The sequence below is a fragment of the Peromyscus maniculatus genome, chromosome 21 (genome assembly GCF_049852395.1).
Source record: "Peromyscus maniculatus bairdii isolate BWxNUB_F1_BW_parent chromosome 21, HU_Pman_BW_mat_3.1, whole genome shotgun sequence".
Lineage (NCBI taxonomy): Eukaryota > Metazoa > Chordata > Mammalia > Rodentia > Cricetidae > Peromyscus > Peromyscus maniculatus.
In genome coordinates, this window is record NC_134872.1 from 35,934,454 (window position 1) to 35,961,039 (window position 26,586).

A 26,586-nucleotide genomic window follows, 5' to 3' on the forward strand; every position below is an offset into this window, starting at 1 on the left:
CTCTACCCACCCCTTCCCCCCGCCCCCCGCTAGCATCTCCATTTTTCTCATAGCCCCCACCACCCTCTCACCTCAGGGAACACTAAGCTTGTTCTGCCTTCACAGCCTCACATCATCATGAAGGAGTTGCTGATAGTTGAAATGTGAGTTTCTTTTTTTTCCACTGGTCCCTTCCATGTCTTTCTCTTCCTATAGAATTCCCCTTGTCTCTCTGTGAGCTGCCGTTGGAGATAAAACTGCTCTACCTATCCCAACTATTATCCTGGATGTAAACATTCACAAAGAGTACTCTCCGGTATTCCATCCCAAGCCCTTCAACTCAAGATGTTCTTTCGGAAGTGAAAACATCAGAGCTGATTTTGGCCACAGTTACACATCCAGCCCTCCCTCCCTGAACTACAGGTTCCCACCAGGAGCTTGTCTAAAATGACGCATATAATGGACATGAGGACCTGAAAGTCTCTGGAACAGCAAAACTATGGAGAAAAGACAAGAGGCTACCACACTATAGATGGAAATGGTGGTAGCCAAGACTTGAGCTGAGGATACAGAGTCAAATGTTGTTCTTTGGCCAGGAAGAGGGTGGCAGGAAGGATTACAAACAGGAGGTTTTATATGATCTTACTCTCCAGAAATGAGGAATAACAGTGTGGGCATAATAAGGAAGAATGCAAAAACCATCGCTCATCGGAGAGTGATACACTGAGGCCAGGAGTGTGGTTACTTATAGTTAGAGGTTACAGATGTGTGATGAGAGAGGTATGACTCATCATGGTGTTTCAGGCACCAAGTGGCTGTCATTGTATCCAGCTTCGAACGGAAACCAACAAGAGACGAGACATAAAGACTCAGACATCTGTATTCATATTCTTTTGCTGTCACTCATCTACAACCTACGGGGTGCCTTTGAGCATCTCTGAACCTAAGTTACACAAAAGTAAGTGAGCACATCTGCCTGTTGGGTAGACGTGACCATAACAAGAGATGTTTAAGCATGAGCCATGAACTCCAAGACTCAATACAAATGCAGTGTTGCATTTTGCTATGACAGGCACAGGTGTTTCTATACTGCCATGTCACATGACCCCCAGGTTCCCTTCTGCTAATTACATGACCCTTCTGCCATAGGAAACCAGACCCCACATCATAAGGAAGTATTTTCCATGTTAACAGGGAGTTTTTTAAAATTTCTTACCCATTTCCACTTCTATTGTTTTGTTGTGTGGAGGAGCAGTAATTACTGGAAACACAGAAAAGCCTTTGTCTTGAAATTAAAAACAGAAATAAAATATAAGTATTATTAATACATTGATTGGTCATCAATATAAAGCTAGTCTTTTTTATATTTCTATTTCGTTTCACAGCATTGTGTCAACCATTTTGAAAATAACCTTTGGCAATGCGTGTGCACACACGCAAATCAAACAAATGATTTAAGCAACACTTTTTCTGATTGCTATGATCCTTTTTGATGTCTTCTATATCATGAAGACAAATACTGGTCTAACCCACTAATTGTGTGACTTAACAATTATGTGTAAACCATGATTCTGTAGAATAGGCATGAACGTACAGAGAAGAGGAAGCCAATAGACTCGTGGAAGCGACACATTCATGAGCCCACAGGTCTGCTGCTCACCACCCTCCACCAGTGTTCATCCTCAGGAGGTCTCCTTCCTATGACCACTGAGGCTGAGACAGAGGGAAGCAGGAGGTCTCTTGGAGCATGGATGAATCCTTCATCCCTGGGTGCTCATTTATTTCTGGGCACTGAGATTAAGAAACATTGCCGGAGTTGACATTAAACAATGAGAGACAAACACAACTGTGGTCTGATGACGCTTATGCTCCCGCAATGGAGTACTGAAAAGGCTCTAAACAAAATGTTTCCTTCAGTGTTGCTTAGTCCTTTTCCTGTTCATTACCACTTGGATGGTGAGACCCTCATCTCTTCTGTAAAGGAAACTGTGCGTAAAAGACCTCAATTCTGGAAATTCCCTCAGACGTGATTAGGAAATCCTCCCCTCAAATGGCTTCTATAATACTGACAATATATTGGGGAACAGTTCTTTTCTAAACAAATGGCCTGCTTCGTAGATGCTAATGATATCAAAAGCATCGTAAGCCATGACTGAAATCCACTCAGCACCGTGTATAAAGGTCACTGTGCCTGTTATACTCAGGCCTCTGTCTGTGGCTTCTACATCCATGAACTCAACCAGCTATGCACAGACATGAGTCACGTCTTTGCTAAATGTTGTGCAAATCTTCCCCCTTGTCATTAATCCCTCTCAGGCAGTACACCTGTTTATGCAGCATTACACGGGTTATTGCCAGCAATCTAGAGATGAGGTAGAGCTTAGGAGGTGAGTAACTTCTGAGAAAATGTATAAAACTGGAGCATCCAGTATTTAGTTACATCCACATTCTGGAAATCAGTCCAAAAAAAAAAAAAAAAAAAAAAAAGGAAATTTAGACTGGGTTGCCCTTGAAAATCAATCTCAAAAAAAAAAAAATAGCTATGCATGGCTTTGGTTCAATAATATCATATCTTTCCCTGGAGTTCTCAAATCTTTTGTGTAGCAGCAACTTCCTGTCACAGTAGAGTATGTGGACGGGAAACAGAAAGGAGTGGAATAGGGATAGTGGATAGGAAAGGCAACGGGAAGGAAGTACTCAGTTCTTCCTTCTTGTTTTTGTTTGAATCTTGAACCTGGTTGAAGCCAGGAGCTTACCTTCCACTGTGAATGATCTGGTTGCCGTCACAACGTAAGTGGTTCCATTCTCAGTGTGCGTGAATTTACACGTGTAATCTCCTTCATCATCCTGCCTCACGTTGTTAATGAACAAGTATGCTCCATGCGCCCTGTACCTCGGGCCTTGCAGGGCTCTGCAGTTCTGAGGCAATGACAAGAAAAACAGTCCACTCCTCTTCCCCTGACCTTTTCACTTTCAACTACATCGATTGTGCAAATTCTGTATTTTCTCCCCAAATTTCAAACTTTTACCTTAAACCACTGAACAGGTGCTGTCCTGTTATAGAGTCTAATCGTTGGACAAGTTATCTTGGAGTTTTTTTCTGATCCAGCTACTGTTGAGTACATCAAATAATCGGGAATGTTGCAGTCTGGTGGCTGTCTGTGTATGGTGACATTCATGTATCCAGTCGTATTCAAGTTGGGACTATTGAAAGAAGGCAAACATTTAGAAAGGAATACTTACTACCGTGAGATAGTTTCATCCAACCCTATCCCTTGCACAATCTTGCTCGGGCCAAAAATGATGTATACAGTTCTTCTCTTACTGAAAAGTAATCATTAAAATCTCGAGCCTTCAAAGACTTCTTTTGTTACCCTTGAGATGAAGCAAAGCTCTGGAAACAGCTTCACCAGGTCCTCATGCGTCACACCTACTGTAACTCTGGGATCCTAACTCAAATATATGTTAGTGTTTCTTGAACCACATGCAGAGTTAAGCTTCATGGATTTCATCATGTTATTCTTATAGCAATGTTTTTGGGATCATACTGATACAACTGTATGAATTTTAGAGATGAGACCCTGAGAGACAGGGAAGTCACATGGTGGCACCACACAACAAACTGGGATAAGGGCATAGACTGGAAACTGTAGTCTCTAAGCCGAGGCATCAAACTATACCTAGGCTATTCTGACACTGTGTGGGTACCAAAGATAGTGTGAAATCTAAGCATGGGGCAATTACAGTTCAGACTGAGGGATTTACCTAGACCCTGGGTCTCTGCAGTCTACCTCTTTGTCTTGGGATCTGGCATCTACACCTTTTCACCCAACACAGATATTTGTGATGCCAAATGTCTGGGCTTCCTTCCATTTGTTATGTTAGTTTGTTCTTACTCCCAGACAACAGTCAGTGATTATTCATTGTTCTTGGGTCACTAGAAAAGCCAGGCCTTTTTCTAATTAGGTTATATACATATATATGCCCTGGCTGTGGTATATTCAATAGCTCATCATCCGTCAGGCTGCTGGTCTTCTCAGGTGTACTTTCTTGTTCAAATCACTTTATAGATTTAACCATTCCACTGAGGGGCAGAGCAGAGAGAAAGCAAGGACAGCTGGGCTGTCAATCATTAATGAAAAAGGAGCAGGCACAAGGCTGATAATGGTTTCCTGCACAATACCTTCTGATAATGCAAGCATAAATCCCAGAGTCCTCCACTCTGGCTGGTAGGAACTTCAGACGATCTCTTGAGACAAAGATCCGATTCCTTTTTTGAGTAGGAATACTTTCATTTGTATTTAAGTAATACCATTCCACGGGATAAAGGGAACCGCTGCTTGCGGGGCATCTCATAATTAAAGCCTCATTTTCCAGACCCCAGAATGGTTTACCTACAGATAAAGTATGAACATGATCCTGAAGTGACCGTGTGAAAAGACCACAGTTCCTTTATCCAACTTAATGCTTTCATTCATGATTAGATTATTAAATAGATCATCTGTTGTGATGCTTCGAGAAATAATAAGTCAACAATTAAAAGCCTTTACTAAATGTGCTACATGGTACAATAAACTAAGGAATCAATTTCAGGTTATGTTCCCTTTTGTTCCCAGAAGAAAGCATCTATATGTACCTGATCATATTGTCAGTCAATAAATGCCCATAATGCCTCCCACAAGCAGGTACTGTGTTAAATCTTGATTTATGTAACTCAAATATTACGACCCACTCACCATAGGGAATTCCTTCTGAGAGATTTATGATAAATACTGAATGAAGAGGAAATCACTTTGGAGCACACAATTCAGCCCCAAATGACCTAAGGCAAGCAACTGAAATGCAGCAAATGTGCCCAGAATTACTTAAGTTCAAAAACGTACAACTTCTCTGAGAATCAGTACTTACTGCTCTTTGTCACTGTGAAATACGTGGGAACTGTCAGGATCGCCAACGCCCAAAGCCCCATTCTCCGTTTCTCAGTCGCGGGCTGGTGACTGATGGCGGAGGTCCCTCGGACGGGTCAGTGACACAGAATGGAAATGCTGTCTTCACGGCGGGTTTGGTGAGTGTTGTCTGAGTTAGGGTCCAGAAGAGAAGTCAGCGTAGCTACTGAAAAGAAATCATATACAGCCACAGTAAAATATTTATCTTGCCCTGTTTTTTTACTTACTTAAGACCATAAAGGAGAATCAATTAACAGATATTTGTTAAGTTCACTTATGAATACGAGTAGGTTTCAGGTATATGGTGTTACATTTATTCCTACTGAACTTGGAACAAGAGAGCAGATTATTTCACAATTGTATCTTACCAGTCTCTTGAGCATTCCCAGAAAGAAGCTAAATTAAGAGGAAAGAAAACAAATTTTTACATTTGAAAAAAATCAGAACCATAAGATTGAGTAGCTGCTAGAAAACACAGCGTTATGCAAAACCACAGGCATGTAGCAGGCTGGAGGCAAGGTGCACACGTCTGTTGTTTTACACTTCAGTACACACAGATAGCCATCACCAAAGCATGAAGAAAGGAAAACTTCAGTCAAAAAGCCATCCAAGACTGTCCTCCAAAACTCTGAAAAACTTGTCACTGGCCCAGCTTGTTCTGGAGCCCCAGAGGTTTGCTGGAGGTCTAAAAACAGCAATTAAACCCCTTGCTTTTGCTTTTGGACAAAAGAATCGATTAATGTAGCTTTTCTCTTCAGACACCAGGAGAGGGATACAGGTAGGAATAAATATGAGAATCTTCAGTAATTTCCAAAGAACACATTTCTTTCAATAGCAGGACCCTTTTTCTTTTACAGACTTCAGATAGTTATCAATCCTTACCCCAAATGAAGGGCTGGGGAGAGTGAGTTCAGGGCACTGAGACTACCTCCCAGCCCTTGGAGCTCTGCTGTCTTGTTTCTGTAGAGAACCCATGTAGACACACTCCCTCTTTCATTTTTAAATACACCAGCATCTTGTAATTTTCTACCCCACCCACCATGAAATTTGAATTACAGCCAAAATCCATGACTTGTCCAAAACTGCTGCTGTATCACTCACTAAGAATTCTTAAACTTACCACATAAATATTTAACTGTAAGGACATTTATAATCCATTTCAGGAGAACTGCTTGAATTACTTCCCCCTGTTTTAGCTAGCATGGTCGTTCCAGATGAGATAAACAATGCTGTTTCTTTCCTTGATGTCTCAACATTCAGTCCAAATGACACACACACACACCAGACTGTCCTTCACATACTCCCTGACATGACCTCTGTCTGACACCAGTCAGGGGGGCACAGTCAGCTTTTGTGGTGTGGGCAATTTCACAAACCACCACAGGTGACAGGTAGGGGAGGGCAGGGGCGGGAGGTAAGCCCTGAGATGAAGGAGGACTTCATGCTTCATGGGTGCTTAGAAACGTTCTCTAAGAGCCGGGCAGTGGTAGCACATGCCTTTAATTCCAGCACTTGGGAGGCAGTGGAAGATAGATCTCTGTGAGCTTGAGGCTAGCCTGGTCTACAAAATAAGTTCCAGGACAGCCGGGGCTCTTACACACAGAGAAACTTTGTCTTGAAGAAAGAAAGAAAGAAAGAAAGAAAGAAAGAAAGAAAGAAAGAAAGAAAGAAAGAAAGAAAGAAAGAAAGAAAGGAGGGAGGGAGGGAGGGAGGGAGGGAGGGAGGGAGGGAGGGAGGGAGGGAGGGAGGGAGGGAGGGAGGGAGGGAAGGAAGGAAGGAAGGAAGGAAGGAAGGAAGGAAGGAAGGAAGGAAGGAAGGAAGGAAGGAAGGAAGGAAGGAAGGAAGGAAGGAAGGAAAATGTTCTATAATGGAGAGAGTACCTTGGGCTCAGCCCAAAGCATGGTCTAGCACCTCAGATTTCAGTTCATGACTCTCAGCTGAGATATAAATAACCAAGCTTCAAGGAGGTCATCACCTTTGGGGGCTTCACATAAAACAAAAATTGCTGGTTGATTTTGATTTTTACTCTGCATCATTGCCTTGGCTTTACTATGAGGCTTCCTTTGAAGTCTTCATACAAAGGAAAGATTAGAAGACCATCCCCAGACCAGTCCACCAATAGAAAAATAATTCAAATCTTTATATGGAACCTCGCTTATGCCTTATGCAGCTGTTTGTGACTCGCCTGCATCATCAACTCCATTCCCCAAGGCAGCCAGTGCCACACTGTCGATCTCACCACAGTACAAATGGTGACGCTGAGGCACTAAGATTAGGTAAGGGGTCCCAAAAACACAGTGTTAAGAGAATTAAAACCCAGGCAGTCTGGCTCCAAAGACTAGACCCAAATCGAACTGAGCTAGGTGCTGATTGTGGAGGTGCTGTTAGCTATGAGTCACTCTTCTGTGGTTCATCATGGTGACTGGAACTACCTGCCCCTGACCTCTCTTCTCTGCCCAGGGGCTTAGTCAGCTCTTAGGCACTGGTGACACACTCTGCAAGGCGGAGATCCAAGCCTTTTGATGGCTGGGAGACTGACCTTGAACCTCATCTGCTCTTTGCTACACTTGAGTCTTATTATCAGGATCGCACCATGAGTCTGGGAAAATCCAAGACTGTATTATTTGGTACTGAAAGGACCAAGCAGGTGCCATAACAGGCTGCTCAGTTTTCTCTCAGAGATCAAGCCTCAATTTCAGTTTCCTGAGATTTGAGCAAGCAGTTCCTGGGAGGGCCATGAACAAAAGACATAGTCTTTGCAGTATCTCCCTTTCTGCATGTACTCTGACTGCTCAAGGTGCAGCCAATTGTTTACTGTCTGGGACCCCTCACCAATTTAGAACTACGAGCATGGGTCAATGTGAAAGCCTGGGCCACTGAGTCAGCCCCCACAGTCTAGGCCAGTCAGCCTCCACAGCAGCTCAAGGACAAAGGCACGTGTAAATGAGGAGGGTCTCCAATCAATAAACCAAACAGGATAGTTCAAGTAGCCAAGTTCATCAGAATCGGTCCAGCATCCGTCAACTTTTCTGGGGGAAAAAATGCCCACTTACGAAGCCTGCAAACTATCTTGCTTTCAAAATCAACCTAGTAAAAATCTTACATGATTTTGCACTAATTCCTTTGATTTGGGGTTACAGTTTTGAAACCACATGTTTTGAAACTGTTTGTGATCTGCTTCCCTGATGTTTCTGCTATGAAGCAAATTAAAACAAATCACTCCGATATTGCTGGGGGAGCAGTCAGTCTCTTCCATTTAAACTGTGGCATGGGCACGTTTTGTCATGGGATGTTATGAAAAGCTTATTCATTTGACTTGCCCAACAGTGCAGCTAAGTTTAAACTACAAATGTTGTGATCCCCCTGAGCCGGCTACATGTACCCTGATCTTATTGTAGAACTACTGTAGGAGCTGGGAACTTTTTTTTGTCATGTTAAGCATTTCCATTTTTTTTTTTCTTTTCCCAATGAAATTATATGGAGCTGTCAGCAGCCAGCCATGGAGCCTATATCACCTGGACTGGCTTGGTCAGCTGCCATCACGGTCAGTACGCATTCTCTCCTGGATCCCTTGGTTCACCTTCCCCAGGGCCACTCAGTCTCTGGTGCTTCCTGCCCTTCTTTGTGCCATAGCTGGCACTCTGCTTCAACAGCCAGAAGAACAAACTGGAGGAGTAAAGGCTTCCTGTCTGTAGAACCTAATACCCTATGTCTCCCAGCCTTGTCTCCTGCCCCGGTGAAAACTGGCTTCTCCATAGCTTCTCCTATATCAGCAATGAGCACACCATCATTGGCTCAGGCAAAATTGCTCATACATGATCCACCTTTCCCCACATACCTGGTGGACAGTCAGCTCATGTGCATGAGTCATTCGTTTTACCTGTGAAGTCTAGCCTACCTACACTGGTCCCCTACCTCCATTGTCACCTTTCTCATCCACAACATCATCTGTTGTGGGATGGTCTGTATGTCAAATTGTTCTGATTGGTCAATAAATAAAACACTGATTGGCCACTGGCTAGGCAGGAAGTATAGGTGGGACTAACGGAGAGGAAAAAAGAAAGAACAGGAAGGCGGAAGGAGTCATTGCCAGCCACAACCATAACAAGCAGCATGTGAAGATGCTGGTAAGCCACGAGCCATGTGGCAAGGTATAGATTTATGGAAATGGATTAATTTAAGCTATAAGAACAGTTAGCAAAAAGCCTGCCACGGCCATACAGTTTGTAAGCAATATAAGTCTCTGTGTTTACTTGGTTGGGTCTGAGCGGCTGTGGGACTGGTGGGTGACAGAGATTTGTCCTGACTGTGGGCAAGGCAGGAAAACTCTAGCTACAATCATCTTGCATTTGGGTTTTGTTGATAGCTTTGTGAGGGTTTTCTGGTGCCTCATCAGGCAATTCTGAATGCACAGACCCCAGAGAACCCCTAAGAACCTAAGTCAAATCATGCAGGATCTCTGGTACCCTTCTACTTTAGCAAGAGGAAAAGCCACTGTCCTACAGTGGCCATGTGGAACCATTGATAGGATGCTGTCACCTCTCTGGCCCTGTGTCTTTTGGCCCTTATTACTGTTTGTTAAAGGTATAAGGCAGACCCTTCTGTCCCCATTGCTCCTTCTCCCTGGACACCTCACTGAAGCTACCCAGGGACTAACTCTTCTCCTCCAACCTGGGTCTAAGACAGACCTTATCAACAAGACTCAGCCTGACATCCTAATGTGATTTCTGTTGCTGTGACAGAACTCTCTGGCTTGGGGGAAGGAATAGGTTTATTTGGCTCACAGGTTACAATCCATCATTGAGGGAAGCCCCAGAAAGAGCTCAAAGCAGGAACCTGAAAGTAGAAGCATTAGCAGAGTCTATAGAGGAGTGCTTCTGCCTGGCTTGCTTTTCCTGGCTTGCTCAGCTATTCTTATACAGTCCTAGCCCACCTGCCCCAGGTGGTGCCCACAGTGAGTAGGGGCTCTCTTGCATCAAATATCAATTAAAATATCCCACAGGCCAGTCTGATGGAGGCAATTTCATAATTAAGGTTCCTTCTTTCCAGGTGACTCTAGTTTGTATCAAGTCAATAAAAACTAACCACTATACCTAGAGACTCCATTTCTTCCCTTTTATTCTCTTTTCTCTTCTGTTCTTCATTTCCTTTGCTTCTAGTTTTCTTGTATATTTATTTATTTATTCATGTACGTATGTATGTATGTATACATGCATGCATGCATGTTTGAGGAAGCATGAATGCCATGAAACACATGTGGCAGTCACAGAACCTCACCCAGAAGTCAGTTCTTTCATTCCAACATGTGCATATTCTAGGGATCAAACTCAGGTTGTCAGGCATGGCAGCAAGAGCCTTTCCCTGCTGGGCCACCTCACCAACCCTTCTGGTATTTTTAATTCTTTAGTTTTCTTTTCTTTTGTTGCTCCTGATTTTGAGGTGGATTCACATAACATGAAATGCAGTGCTTAAAATGCACTACCCCCGGGCACTGCCCTCACGGCGTTGTACGATCATCAACACTAACTCCAATCCCTTTTCGTCTCCTCCCAAGTAAACCTTGTACCTGTAACAGTCATTCCCTGTCCCTCCCTCCTCATCCTTCAGGACAAGCACTAATCCTTCATGTATCTGCATGCATTTGACTGGTCTGAATATGTCCTATTAACAGAGTGATACAATATATCTTCATCTGTCTGTCTGGTTTCTTTCCACTTAACATGACGGTTTCAAGATTCCCCCATGATGAACATGGATTAGCTGTCATTCCTTTTAATGGATAGATAACATTCAATTGGGCTTATGTAACACATTTGATCACCTATATATCCAGTTATGACATTTGGACTATTTCTGCTTCGTGGAAACTCTGAAAGCATTGTCCCAGTGTCCTTTTGAGTACCTGGCCCACCAACTTTAAATTGTCATATCCCCTTCATATTTCCTATCTCCTGACCCACTTTAGACTTTCTCTGGGGCATTTGTCACATTCTAACTACCCATGTATGAGCTGTATTGGTTCATTTTCTGATTACCTTCCCCTGGAATATGAGCTCTAGAAGGCAAAGTATTTTGACATTTACATTACTGTGGTGTGTGTGTGTGTGTGTGTGTGTGTGTGTGTGTGTGTGTGTGTGTGTAAAGGGCTTATCACACACAAAAAAATATTGGTCAACTGAACCAAGATAGCTAAGGAGAGAGAGTTTGGGGTCTGAGCACTCAAGCGTTGGTGTGTAGATCACAGCAGGAAAGTGGTACCTGATGGGTGATGCCATTCTGTATGCTGTGAACATGTGTTGCTCTGATTGGTTGGTAAATAAAGCTGTTTGGCCAATGGTGAGGCAGAATAAGGTTAGGCGGGACATTCTAACTAGAGAGAGAAGAAGGAGAAAGACAGAGCAGAGGAGACGCTGCCAGCTGCCACAAGGAAAAGCAAGATGTAAAGATACCGGTAAGCCACAAGCCATATGGCAAAGTATAGATTTATATAAATGGGTTAATTTAAGATGTAAGAGCTAGCTAGCAAGAAGCCTGAGCCATTAAGCCATACAGTTCATAATTAATATAAGCCTCTGTGTGTTCATTTGGGTCTGAGGGTCCGCAGGACTATGGGTCCACAGGAGCCAGGCAGGACCAAGAAAACATTCAGTTCTAGGTACCTCTGCCCAGCAATCTCAGCTCTCCTGGAACACTGTCTTTTCTATTCTCTCTCATGTTATGTCAGACCCGAGTCATGCTGGGAAGATCCATCAGGAAATCTTGGCAAAGAGAAGAGTCATCAGCAAGAAAGATCTCTGTGGATTGAATGGAGTTGGGGTGGCAGTCATGTGAAAAACTACCAGCAGTCTTAAGTGTTTGCACGTGTGCAGTGACTAAGACATAAATAAGAGCCTTGCAGACCTCAGGGCAGTCAAAGCCTCACGTAGCTCTCACCATCTGTCACCAGGATATGAATTTGTCATACCCTAATTGAGTTCAGGTGTCTCTTCCTTTGAAAAAAGGTTATTATGGCTTTGATTTTTCCCAGCATCTGAACTGATTTTTTTATTTTTTATAGTTTTTAGGGAAAATAGTTTTCATAAAAAGTCTAAGTATTTAGAATGTCTAAAATACTGTCTCAAAAGAAAAGGAACACAGTTGGAGAACATGAACAACCTGACATTAAGAGCTGAAATAACTGACGCAGTGTGGTGTTGGCACAGAGTTAGAATAGTGGCCAATGAGTAGGAAAGGATCACCTAGAAATAGACTCAAGTGGCGGGTGAACTGGCATTTGATGAAAGTATACAAATAAGTGTACGGGAAAAAAAAATGTTTCCAACATGTGACAATAGAAAAATTGGCTATGTGGAAAAATTTAATGCAGAAAATAAAATCAATAGTATTTTATAACATAAAATCTCCATAACTTAGTATAAGAAAAAAAATTAAACCAACACATAAATGGTTTCACTAATCATGAAAGAAAAAATGAGTCACTTGGACCTCGCCAAAAGTTAGATTGTCTGTTCTTCAAAAGATATTGAAACAAATATGCTAACCCAAAGTTTCTGATAAATTAAAATCCACACATCTAAAGAAGGACTTGTATACCCTGTAATTCATAAAATTCTCTTTTAAGCCAATATGAAGGACATGAAAAAGTCAATTCAAACATGAGAAAAAGATCTAAAGTGAATTTAACAAAAGAAAAACCTCATCATTTGACAACCAACTCCCGAAAACAAGTTTTCGGAGTTGTCAGTTGTTACAGACATAACGTAAGTAAAATACTATATAATTCTATTTCAAGTGCAACATGTAAGAAAACAACAGGCAAGACCAAGTGTTGGCAAGGCTAGAAGCAATCACAGCTCTCAGACACGGCACCTGTACTACTGATGCGAGTGTAAAGTCACACAGTGGCTGCAATACAATTCAGTCATTTATGGATGAGCATTTGCTGTAGAACCCGGGAATCCCCCCATGCACTGACCTAAGAAAAAATAAAATGTATGCACACAAAAAGACGGCTCTGTGAATGCTCAGAGTGGCTTGATTTTATATAGCAAATACCAGACGCGCGGCAATGGCCACCAATATGTACATGAGCAACCTTCTGTGTTCATGGAACACTGCTTAGCAGTAAGAAAGAACAAATCACCACTTTGTGCAACAGGAATTAATCCAAGAAACATTATACTGGATGAAAGAAATCGCACCTATGCTGTGCAGCCCATGGATACAGTGTTTCAAATTTACAAAAGATTAGGTGGTGTGTAATTCAAGATTACGAAAGATGAGAGGGTCTGATTATCTATAAAGGAGGATGTGAGAAATACATGGGGTGACATCTTAATTGATATGAGGCTCATAGCTAGACATTTGTGGAAACTTATCAGACGTCAAGCGTAAAGTGTATATATTTTGCATATTAGATGAACTAAGATGAACAAGATAATACTGCTAACAAAACCATCTGCCACGTTTCTCAGCACTTTAATTCCTAGAAAATGAAATCACATGTCCACAAATGAGCCCCATCCATAACACCAAATCTGAAAACGACTCCGAAATCTATCAACAGAATTGGTAAGGAAAAATTATAAATAATAATAGAAGGAAGGAATTACTGGTGTAAGGAGATGATGGACTGATGAATCTTAAAGACAGCATGTTCTAAAAATATGGAATTGTTTCAGAGTAAAAAAAAAAGAGGGGGAGGGACTTCTTTCCACAGATATCCCAAGCATAGTACAAGTACTATCCCAAGAATAGTACGTGCTATCTTTATGTGATTCTGAGCAATGCGGATGACAGATTATTATGATGGAAACTAGAGACTGCATGGACATTTCACTGGAACACAGGGGTGGGGGACAAGGGTCTGTTTCCTGGGAAGAAGAAATATAGCCTGTACTGGATGTGAGCTCAGTGGATAGAGGTAGGGTCAAATTTCATTCAACTGGATGTTTTACTTGATTGGAGACGTTCTTCCCCACATGTGACAGGAGGTCATAGTACTGAAGTCATTTCTGGGATCTGTCACAGCATGAGAAAACCCCAAGGGTGATCTCAGCAGCACTTTACCTCCTCTCTTCACAGTTTCAGGAGGAAATGGGGGTGACTCTTTTCATAAAAATTCCACAAACAAGTTGTTCTAGGATGAATGCTCTTGACTCATGTTTTTAATTGATTATTATTGTTGTTGTGTATGATGTGACAGCATACAGGAGGTCATCAAAGGATAACTTTTATGGAGTCAATTTATTTTCTCCACCTTTACCTGGGGACTGGGAATTGAACTCAGGCCATCAGGTTGGGACAACAAGTGCCCTCACCTTTGGAGCCATCTCGCCAGCCCCTCTTGATCTGTATTTTCCCTCTTCAAACCTTTGGGTAAGTTTCTCCTTACATTTTTTTTTTTCAGTTTTCTCCTTAAAATTAAGAGCAATCAGCCAGACTTGTTCCCAGGCCTTGTATGAAAGTAAAGATGACCTTTAAAATACTCACCAGGTCCACCAGATAAGTACTGAGAATCCAGAATGACAATTCTCCAGGGTAAAGGACAGATCTCATCCATCATTTGACATCCAGAAGGGCACAGATGAGACTCCTGAAGAGCACACTGTGCATTTACTGTGATAGAATCCTGCCTTGTTTTTCAACCTGCTGCTCTTTAGGATCAGATTTAAGACGGTCATATCAATTCCTCAGGTTGAAGGCCACCAGACTGACTTATGGATTCTGTACTTGCAAGATCCCATATTCATATTAGTCAATTTGGAAAGAAAAGGAGGGCACAAAGTGGGCGATGCTAGGTAGACAGATGTGTTTCTATCAGTTCTGCTGCTCCAGAGGCTACTAACACAGCATGTGTCAGTAACCAAACGAATCTGACTGGAGTTGTTTGGTCTCAGACTATTAATGTAACTGGTAAATCATAGACTAATTACTTTGAGCACCTGATAATAATGTAATTTTCTTCCAAGTCTTCATTTCCATACTATACTGTTGAAAAGAATACATGCTTATTTTCTACGCATGCTGATGTTTCGATGGCCCAGGTTGACTTTGATTTCTATAAGTTACTTCATTTGAGAGATGTAATACTTGAGGGATCTGTGATTCTAAATAGGGCATGACTGGTTTAAGAGAGTGACTCCTCTATTTCCACCATGCCACCTTCCTATGTTGGTGCCCCTCAGCGTTGTGGTGGCTAATGACTGCTAACATTAGAAGAGCTAGAGCTAGCTAAGAGATGAGCCTCGAGGTACAATCTGGATACTTCCTAAATTAGATTAATTGAGGTGAGAAGACCTAATGGAAACAAGCATCCACTTTTAGTGACTCCACATATTTAAAAGTCAAATATGTTGAAATAAACGTTATGGGATAATAAGGGATGGAAGGAGATATCAGCCATTATAAGGGAGTCAGATCAAGCCATACCTATAGCTCCCAGATTTTGATGTAGTCCCAAGGGAGGATCTTGGGGAGTGTTCAGAGACTGAGCAGGACTAGTGACTCAGGGGTAAGTCAGGGTTTCCACACCTTAGCCTTTTGTACAATGAAATACACCAACTCTGCATCAAACAAGCTTTCAACCTCAACATGTTCAACCTCAGACTGCTATGGAGGTTATAAAAGGGTTATTGTTTCAGATACTGCAATGTATCAGGCAGAACAGAGGAATACAAAACCTCACGCTGTTATAAAGTTTATGCCCTAGAAAAAAAGAGATAATAAACAACTAAGTAAGTAAAAGGTACTTACGAAAGATTTAGCTCATGGTACATTTAGGGGGAAAGAGAAAGGGCCAGAGGAGTGGAATTTGGAGACAGATGACCTGAGAAGAGGCTACCTAGAGAAGTGTGCTTCAGAAAACAACTGAAACATAGCCCAGACGGGAGGACCAGGCCAACCTGGAGCCCTGCTGAAGAAGGATGTCCCAGACTTGGGAGTCAGAGAGGCCCCAGTGAAGCAAGGAATGATGGAGACGTGACAGCAAGTCAGGAAAAAAAAAATACCAGTGATGAATTCTGACATCACTTAGTGTTCGCTGTTAGCACAACACTAAGGATTGTTTGTCTTTAGAACCCCACTTTGTCTTTAGAAACCACCCACTGAGCTTGGTGCTAGCACCAACATGCTCGCTTTCTAGAGAAGGAACCCAAGAATTGACAAAGAGAATCAAGTTGCCTGGAGTCCTACAGCAAGTAAGTACAAGAACAGGGGTTAAACACTGACGTGTGGAGTGGCCCAGTGACAGAGCACTTGACCGACATGCATGAGGTCCTAGGTTTACCCCATACACACACAAAGTGGACAAAAATAAATAAATAAACAAATAAACAAACAAACAAATAAATAAATTATTAAAAAACAGGAATTAAATGCAGGTTGTCAGAAGTGTCTGTGTCAGCTACTATCCATAGATAATGGCCAAGGTTGGATCCAGATGTGCATATGGGGACTCCCATAGTCTGGCTTGAAGATCTGGTAAGAGACTTGCAGATGCAGAGAGGTGCACTTCCTATCTGGTTTCTTGTTTGTTTTCAGTGTTTAAAAAAAATCGCAATGGAAAATAAATGTCCAATGGGAAAGTTATAGGACCAGTTCAGACATATTTTTTTCTGTACACACACTTCCCAACACTCTCAGCAAAACAAGATGGGGGCCTGTCAACCAGGGTGTCAAAGCAGGCACAAGGGATTCCTCGGTGAGTCCAAGACTCCCAGACAGACTGGTCCACACCATCCCACCTCCTCACCATCCCTTGCTGTCCCTCTTACATCCATCCTCCTTACCCCACAGCCTCTCACACAACGCTGTCAGACAGGAACACTTCATCACTTCATTGCTAGAATGATGTGGGTTCCAGGGGTGATTCAGGAACCCATGCATACTCTAGATGCACGCTCGAAAGTTTCCTAGCCTTTCACAACTTCGTCCCAGCCCTCCTCGCTACTTTAGAACAAAATCTTATCTCAAATACTAGAGTTCAGGATCTCAATCAAGTTACTCTGTAACTTGGGGTTCCCCCCCCCCATTAATAATACTGTTTTTCTCACAAGCAAATGGCCCTTTCCCTTTGAGATAAGCCTATTTTTTTTTATTTTAAAAAACACCTCCAAGGCACTCACCTTTAGCCAGAGATTCTAGACATCTTTCTTCCTCAGCTTCCCACCACCAAAACGTCTCCACTCTAAAAGGTAATTTCTCTAGTAGCTTTATGCAAATCTGGTAGCCACCCTATCTTTTAAAACCTCCCAGTTTTCTTATCAGTTAAGATACAGGAACCCAGTTACTGAAAGGCAGAAACTGACTCCGGTAACTAGGAAATAGCTGTTACCATCCTCGCTGGTTCTCCTGCTTTAGAGAGATTTGACCCAATGTACTTCCGCTTTTAACCTTATCTCCATGGACGTTCACGTATCATCGCAACTGTATATCTGCATTCCTTAGTGAGGACTCAGGAAAACCAGGCCAGTTCCTGCTAGGTGGTATAGGTCTCTCGATGTCTTTCGAGAGCAGGTAGATAGACACGAATTCCCTACAGTTGTGCTCTGAGAGTGACAGAGCACATTTCTGCAGCTGGTTTTACCGTTGACACTTTTGTGTCAAGGTTTTGAAGACTCTGGCACATGTCAGATGGAACTTCGGTGTGTGCAGCCAGCTCTTTGCCAGCTGACTGGGCTCATGCGATCCCTGGCCATTGCCACAGGATACGCAGAGGGTAATTATCTTACCCAGGCCATTGGCTTGCACAAGCAGAGACAGAATCTGAAGCCCCCATAACTGGGTTCTTTCCACCTGTTCCAAAGTAGCCTCTCAAATCCTTCTAGTAAAAATTTTACGGATTCACTTTAATGGTTCTAGAATACTGGATAGGCAGACTTCAATTATCTAGACTACTGTTTTTTTTGTTTTTGGTTTTGGTTTTTTCTGAAACAATAGTAGCTTTTAAGCCATTGGGATGTATAATTAACCAAAGTCCTCCATGTGGAGAAAGAATGTGAGCTTTAGGTACAACCTGGCTTTTCTTTTACTTTATTGTGTAATTCGGGGCAAAAACAAAACAAAACATAACAAAAAAAACACCTTTTCAATCTCTCAAAAAAATCTCTTATACAAAGGGTATTGTTGCTATTAAATAACTTGTGTAAATGTAATCTACATTAATAAATATTAAAGGTTTTCTGCCTTGTACATGTATATTCCACATGGCACAACTACATTAAAAAAAATGAAACACATGGACAAAATAAAAACCCTTCGAACTTATTTGACCAGGCCGAGCTCTTGAAAACTCAGCAGATGTCACGTCTGGTCAGGTCAGTAACAAGTCTGGGGTAGAGCCTGGGTTTTGATCTCACTCAATTCTTTTGCCCTTGTGTGGAGAAACCAGTTACCCCCATTTCAGCCAAATCACCTCTGCAGTTAAGGGCATCATAAGTAAAAGCTGAAAAGGCAGGAAGCGAATGATGGCAGAACCCTACTGCTTACCCCATGTCTCCACGTGCAGTGTGACCTACTGTTTGTGGCATCACCTACCATTTATTCTCCACTGCTGGAGAAATGGAGAAATCACACACAAGAAATTGACCACATACCACCCACTAACTGATACGCCCAACATTGTGCCAGACATTCAAAGATACACAAGGATGAGACACATGCTTCACCGTAGAATTGTGTGTGGAGAGGAATATTTCATAGGTATGAAAATTTAGGGTTCAAACTAAGATATTCACAATAATCAAATCTTTTTAAAATTTAGAATGGCTTGTTGTAAAACTATGGTTGTGTTGGATAGTTTTTGTTTTGTTTTGATTTGTTTTTCTCAACTTGACACAAGCTAGAGCCATCTGGAAAGAAGAGACCTCAAACGAGAAATGCCCCCATCATAGTGGCCTGTGGACAAGTCTTTGGGGTATCTTTTCGTTTAATGATTGATATGGGAATATTTCGCCACCGTGAGTGGCATCCATCACCCCTGGACAGGCAGTCCTGGGTTGTATAAGAAAGCAGTCTGAGCAAATATGGAGGAGCCAATAAGCAGCATTTCTCCATGGCCTCTACTTCAGTTCTTGCCTCCAGGCTCCTGATTGACTTCTTGTCCTGACTTGCCTCAATAATGGACTGTGACAGAGAAGTAGAAGATGAAATAAACCCTTTTCTCCCCAAGATTTCTCTTTGCCGTGGTGTTTACCACAGCAACAGAGAGCAAGCTAATATGATAGTCTTTCCTGGTGAGGGGAACTTTACCCCACCTGCTGATGTGGTTCACCTATGGTTCTACCCTAATTCTAGGTCTCTTTATATCATTTACTATCATAAGAGTATGATAGTAACAGTGTTTAAAAACCTGGTCCATCTCTGCTGTGGTCATTTATCTTCAGAACAGTCTTTATTAATCCTTCACACTTACGTGTTGAGTACTGTCTACATGAGTAGTGGTATTTTAAATGCCCTCATCAAAATCCAGAGAGAACAATGTTGAGGTCCCCTAGGACTAGCAATAAAAGGTCATATTGGAAAAAAAATATATTAGAAATCTAAGTATCCCTGTGTGGCTTCGGTTTGGCTATTTGTAAAGGCTATGAAAAGTGTAGATCTCAGAGACTACTGAATCATATCCACCTCACAAGGAGGGTCTAGCCCAGCCACCTTGGAAAATTATCTAAGACCAGAAGGTCTTAGATACCCCCACCCAGTCTGATATATCTCATTTTTCCATCCAGTAGAAAGAACTGTACCTCTTAAAGCTAGCTCTCCTTAATGAAAACAGAAACAATCAAAGACATTTCTGAGGATGGCCAGATGGCTCAGTGGACGAAGGCACTTGTCCCTAAGCCTGACAACCTGAGTTTTATCCCCACGATGGACATGGCAGAAGAAAAGAACTGACTCCTCCATACGCTGTCCTCTGGCCTCCCTAGGTATTCTGTTGTATGTGTGCATGCATAGGCACACACACACACACACACACACACACACACACACACCATCTTAGCATCGAAAACAAACAATCGAAGACACAATCTGGCAAAAAAAAAAAAAAAAAAAAAAAGCACAGACGTAATAAGTGTCTCAAGACCAAATATCCTCACGTCAAAGATAAGCCAGGAGTTTCGGGGGTTGAGGGAGCAAAAACACACATGAAAGCAAAGCAGAGAAGCATCTGTAACAAATCACCAATTAATGACACCCTCTCCAAGAATGTCCCGCAGAGAATCAAACCTTGGCTCTATTTTGTGCTTACAGCATAGTAGTAAATTTATCTGGAACTATTACAATTCCACAGTAGGGGGAAATCTCCCCGTGTTCAGGACTTGAACTGGCTTTCCTTGCCTTTGATGGAGTCCTTCCTTGCTTTAGTGAACTCTAGTTTGCTAACCCGATCTTCAAGAGGAAAAGAATGCTCTGCAGTAACTCCTTCCCCCATCTTTAAAGAGTTATAGCTTACAACCAGGCAAGTAGTCTAGGGCTCCACCCTCCACTCAAACTCCTGCTCGAAAGTTCAGAAGAAATCCTGTTGAATGTGAGTTAACGTAAGTACTTCTTGTGAGTTTTGAAGGATGGGAATCATGCCCAAAGGACATGCTCACTTAGGAAAAGATAATCTCAATCTGAAATTTTTATTTTTACATTCTCTATCTCGAAGAGAAACAGAGAGAGATGGGGAGATAGAGAGGGTGGAGGGGAGGGGAGGGGAGAGGAAGGAAACATATGGACCTCTTCAAGTTATGAAGATTCTATGAATCTTGCAAAAATCTTTCCACATTTTAATAAGATCCTCATCTCTGCCTATTCTTAGATTAAGGAAAGAATGAGCACTTGGGAAGCTAAGCATGTGCTCTCTAGGAAAGGCGCCCTTAACAGGTGTGTTAGCAAGCTTCTAAGAAGGTTCCAGATGAATTCTCCTGTTTACTCCTTCTAGCCACCTCCCCACACTGTACCACAGCGTGTTAGTGTGACCAATATGAACTAAAATGCTTGACCATCACAAAGCTGGCTTGCAACAATCACACGACACCATCTAGTCTCTCTCCTATGGCACGCGCTCACTCTCAGAGATGCTCCATCTTGAGCTCTCAGCCGAGTGCTTGGACAGGCAGGTACAAGAGCTTCTGAGCTACAAGCTTCTCTGTGAGCATAGATGTGAATTCTCCAGGTCCTCTCAAGCCTTCAGAGATGGGCCCTGAGGCAGAAACACCACCTAATTCACTCTAATTCCAGACTCTCAGGAACCGTGTGAAATAGTAATGTTTGCTGTCTAAGCTGCTACATTTTAAAGTAGTCGTCGCTGATGCAAGAGACAAGTAATGAATCCTTGTTACCATGGAAAACCACAGCTGGTTTCCTTGTGGATCACCAAGGATATAGAAGCCAAGGGTACCTGCTAGGATGGAATGACTTGCCTCCTCTTTCCTTCTTGCTTTTTTTTTTTTTTTTTTTTACTCTATTACCCTGACAACGAGGTCAAAAGCTCAACTTCTACTCAGCGGGCCTTGTGACATCTGCAGCCTCAGGAAGCTGGCAGCTTTGGGGTTTCTATTATCAGAGGCTTCCGTTCTCGGCGGTTGTTCCACCCCTCTTCAAAGGCATCTGGCCCATTCTGATGAGATAAAGCATGTTCTTGTTACGTGTTTGTTCTACATATTTGACAGAAACAAATTCATTTCATCATGGAAAGAAGTATTGTATCATGTGTCCTCTACCACCTGCCGTACCCTTCCAAGTGCTGGAATTGCAAGCTTGAGCCCTCACACTTGGCTACTATATTCATTTTTCTCAAAGTAAATTGTGTGTGTGTGTGTGTGTGTATGTGTGTGTGTGTGTGTGTGTGTGTGTGTGTGTGTGTGTGTGTTCTGGAATAAAGAGAGCTACTAAATAACGATAAAGAGTCAATCTATCTAAGACTATAATAAACATACATATTTTGGTCCTAATCTCAGAGCTTCGAAATAGGAGTAGAAAACTCGAAAAGTCAAAGGAAGATACAAGAATCTTGAATCACAGCCAGACATTTTAACATTCTTCTTTCAATAGTTGGTAGACTATATAGAAAACCAGTATGAATACAGAAGATTTAAAAACACCCAAGGTTGCATAACTGACATTGAGAGAACAAAATAGACAAAGAATTCTCCATCCAATAATTGCAAAAGATGTCATGTGACAATAGTCAAATTAAGTCATAAAATCAGCAACATAAGGTATACACAAACAGAAATATTCATAAATTAAATAACATATCTTTAGCCAATAAGCAAAAAGATGTCACATGGCGATAGTCAAATCATAAACTCAGTAACAGAAATGTATATACAAATGGAAGCATTAATCAAACTAAATAATATAGCTTTAGCCAATATGCAACTCGGAGAATGAAGATACATTTTGAATTAAATTGAAACAAAATCTATACAGATATCAAAAATGACAAGATACAATGAGGAGGAAGTCACAGCACTGACTTCTGGGATTAGGAGAGAATGGGGGATGCAAATGAAGGATACTGATTACCACTTAAGACACAAAGAAAAAAACGTGAATGAAGAAATTTCAAAAACATTAGAAGAGAGGAAATAGTATCAGGACAGAAAAAAAAAATCAAAGCGCAAAGCGGACACAGGAAAACAATCAATACAAATCAATGACGCCCAGAACTGGCTTGTTTTGAGATCACAAAAGTTGATCAGTCCCCCTCTAGCCCATGGTGGTCAAAGAGAAAAAAAGGAGGAAGACACAAGTGTCCTGCGTCAGGAGGAAAACCATCGCCAATATTCCGTTGCTAGGGGTGTTGAAAAGAGACTACCACAAACAGTAAAGAGAACAGAGAGACACACTGATGCATGCAACACAATGGGTAAATTTAAAAAACAGCGATGGGGAATGAAAGAACCAAATGAGACAGAGAACATGCTGGTGTGGTCCCTTCCATAAAGCTCTGCGAAATCCCTACTGACTTACAACGACAAACGTAGGTGCTCTCAGTGGGAGACAAGAGGGACTGAGTTCTTCACAAAAGTGTGTGGAAACATCAAAGCAATTTGTCTCCATCATGGTGATAGTTTCACAAGAATGTCTATTTGTGTCAAGACTTGCCAGATTGTACAACTTAAGAATGTGCAACTTAATCATGTCAGTTATACCTCAATAAAGCTTTATAACCTACAAATATTTTTAAAGGTAGCTTATGCCATGACCTTAATGCATACAATACATACACAGGTCAACAAATGCATATGTACAGCATATGCACACTTACATGGTAGAAAATGTCTAAAAACCAAGAATCCCAAATTGATGGCAATGTCCATCTACAAGGGTAAGATGGTAGGTGGATTTTTCGCTTGATTTCACTGCTCTGGATTTACTATTTCCAAAAATGGCATGTTCAGTGTATAAACATGATTCCAGCAAATGTGTTTATGCCATCAATTTGCTGGCATTTGCTGTAACACTCACATTTCTATATTAGTTCTGTAGAATGGTAATGATGATCACTTCTAATCTCCAGTGTGGAAAAACAGATCTCTATTACTGTGTCAAGGCAGAGTCTAGAGCACAGAAGAAACCCACAGTTAACACTTCTCAAGTAGAGTGTCTGGGGGGATGCTCCACAGCAGAGTGCTGCCGCATGGGTGAGACCCTGAGGGGGGGTTCCCAGAATCCAAAGCAAGGATGCTTCCCTGCAAACACAGCACAGACTGCAAGACCAATGTCCTAAAGCCAGAGATAGGACAGAGGGAAGAGACAGACAGACAGACAGACAGACAGGCAGACAGACAGACAGACACAGAGAGACAGAGTCAAACAGAGAGACAGAGAAACAGAGGCACAGAGACAGACATTGACAGAGACAAAGAGAGAGAGAGAGACAGAGAAGGACTGACAGAGAGAGGGAGAAGAGAGATTTTTGAGACAGGCTCAATGAGACTTATTATTGACAAGATTCTAAATTTGGTTCCAGGATTTCAAGGTGAACAGATAGCCATGTTCCAGATAATTCCAGGGACTGACAGGTTTATCTAGCACTGCCTCTTGAGTGATGAGGTCACAGGCATGTACCATATTTCTGGCCAATCTTTTTCCTTAGTAATGTTTAGTGTAATTCAGTGTCTCTGGGTCTTTAAATAGACATGGAGAAGAACTATGGCATAATGTGTGCCTCAGTACACACTCAAACATCTATTCTTCCTAGGACAGACGTGCTTTCCCTGGCAATGTCTTATGACCATTCATGAGAATTCCGTAGATGTGATCTCCAGTTTCTCGGTGTAACTTTAACACTGACTGTCCATTGCCAGTAGTCTGCATCCCAGATGGTTCAAACCTCCATTTGCAGAGTGCAGGTATGAACATTGATCCTAATTAATCAGGGCATGCAACATCTAATCAGCACATTTGCTCCTCACATGCTCTTTATACTGTAAACTCTGTGTGTGTGTGTGTGTGTGTGTGTGTGTGTGTGTGTGTGTGTGTGTGTGTACATGTGTGTGTACGTGTGTGTGTATGTGTGTGTGTGTGTGTGTGTGTGTGTGTGTGTGTGTGTGTGTGTGTGTGTACATGTGTGTATGCATATATATTGAGGCCAGATGAGGTCAGAGATCAACTTCAGATGTTGTTCCTCAGGACACTGTCCACATTGGTTTTGAGACAAGGTCTCTTTGTGGCCTGGAACTAGCCAAGTAGGCTAAGAGAGGCTGGCCAGTGAGCCCAGGAATCTACCTGCTTCTCCTCCTCAGTACTGGATGACAAAGGTAGGCTACAACTGCAGATTTCGAGGTGGCTAACTCAGAGTCCCATGCTTGCTTTACCACTGAGCTATCTCCCATGATGGTGTGTTGCTGTTTTTTGTTGGAGAAACAGTTATAAGCATGTTGTGCATTTCAAGTCGTGTGCCTGAGATTAAGATAGTGATGTGAAAATAGCACATAATTCCTGTCTTCATGGCACTAGGCACCTAGACAAAGAAATGTGATAAAATATACAAGAAATCATCAAAGAAAACATATAGTCTTTCCACATGATAGTTTTAAACGCTGTAGGTTAATAAAAATCTTACGAATGGAAATCTCCCTCCTAGAATGACTTAAATAAATTCTTACACAAATTAAAGCTTCTATGACATCTGGAGAGAAGTTCCTGACCTGTGTCAACTTTTAATACCCCTAACAAATTAAGAGATTTGTGTCAGTCAATAAAAAAAAATGTAATGATAAAAAACACAATATACAAAATAAAAATCACAAATGGCCCAAAACACATAAATAGTCTGTATACTCTGCACCCTTATAATAAAAATGCATTTTAGACTCTTACTCTATTTTCTACCAAACTGATAAAAAAAACCAGAAGGACTTCATGTTCAGCTGCTGAGCAAATGAATTCATTTTCCAGGTCCTGTATTTGGTTAGAAGGTGAAATTGGAGAGGAATTCTGAGGCTCCTTCGCCGAAGCCCCACCGGCCGAGGAGCACCCGCTAAGAGCATCTGTACTTCCTGCACATCTCCTGGCACAGGAGGCCAAAGGCCAGTATCAAATAGCAGCCTGTCGATAAAAAGTAACTACAATACTTACTTTTTGAAAATCGGCCAATGTCTTGCCAGATCAGATAAGTTTCTCGGTAACTGGTGAGGAAGGTTAGATCAGTTAGTGCAATGTTTGCAGCAGAAGTCAAAGTTGAGAGACCTAAAGGGCAAACGTGAAAGGAAAGAGCCGCATAAGAACACGTCCATCTCTAGCTCCTTCATTCCGTCAGGGCAGATACTGATGCCTGAGAAAGCGGGATGGGGCATGTCCAAAGCCACACGGATAATTCACAAGCCACTCAGACACAGCCCAGAGATAAGAAGGGACCTTTACATAAAGTTGCTCATTTTGTCTTTCAACCCGTTTTCCTCCTGGAACCACTATTTCACCAGGCAGACTTCTGTCCAGTCTTTGGGGAAAATCACATAAATTCTAAATATGCCATGGGTGCTTTATCTGCAGAAAAAGATCTATGAAGTTTTTGAGTGGTGTGCACACAATCACACTGTGACAAGCACTGACAATGTTGGGCAGTAATAGATCCTTTAATAAGAAATCAGCCCCAAATAACTGTGTGCTAACCATTCTGAAACTTAGATTATAGAGTCAAGCTGATGACTTCCTATAGTCCCTCCATAGAAGACAAAAAGAAAACGTTGGGAAATAGGTTCTTTTAATCCTGATTGTCAACTTGATTGGATTACTAAGAAATGCCTAAATTTGTGAAGCACAGCTCTGAGTGTGTTGATGAGGGCCTTCCCAACAATAGTAAAATGACAAGGACTCTGGCCTCATTGACAGTTAAATCCTGCTTCCATTCATAGTATGATGGCCTTATTGGAAAGATGGTAAAAACTCACACACAGCGACTTTGGAGGAGGTGGGTCCTTGGAGTATGTCTCTGGCGCTACTTTTTGCTTGAGGCCTTTCCTGTAAGTCCCTCTGTCTGTGTCCTACAATGAGGTGAAGTAGCATCTCTACCACATACTCTCATCACCATGATTTTCTGCCCAAGCACATGGGGCCAAACACCCATGGACTGAACCCTTAATGAACTATAAGCCAAAATAAGTGTTTGTCCCTTTCCATTGCTCAAGAGACAGAGACGTAACAAATGCATGCAAGTTGAACAGAC

General features: G+C 42.0%; 1 protein-coding gene across 14 annotated transcripts in view; it reads right to left on the minus strand.

Annotated features, from left to right (window-relative positions):
* The window catches only part of Il1rl1 (interleukin 1 receptor like 1), a 49,812-nt gene that overhangs the window by 10,828 nt on the left and 12,398 nt on the right, over positions 1-26,586 (minus strand). For 3 of the 14 annotated variants that reach the window (XM_076557349.1, XM_076557351.1, XM_076557352.1), the window contains exons 2-8: positions 25,500-25,549; positions 21,310-21,528; positions 4,888-5,091; positions 4,163-4,373; positions 3,009-3,183; positions 2,736-2,898; positions 1,196-1,264 (exon numbers count right to left, since the gene is read on the minus strand). In XM_076557349.1, the coding sequence (XP_076413464.1) occupies positions 1,196-1,264; positions 2,736-2,898; positions 3,009-3,183; positions 4,163-4,373; positions 4,888-4,948 (679 nt within the window). In that variant the 5' untranslated portion in view covers positions 4,949-5,091; positions 21,310-21,528; positions 25,500-25,549. Of the gene's footprint in view, positions 1-1,195; positions 1,265-2,735; positions 2,899-3,008; positions 3,184-4,162; positions 4,374-4,887; positions 5,092-5,293; positions 5,732-5,807; positions 6,449-17,050; positions 17,638-21,309; positions 21,529-25,499; positions 25,611-26,586 lie in introns of those variants that run through there. The other 11 variants (XM_076557353.1, XM_076557355.1, XM_076557356.1 and 8 more) reach the window with 8 other exon arrangements.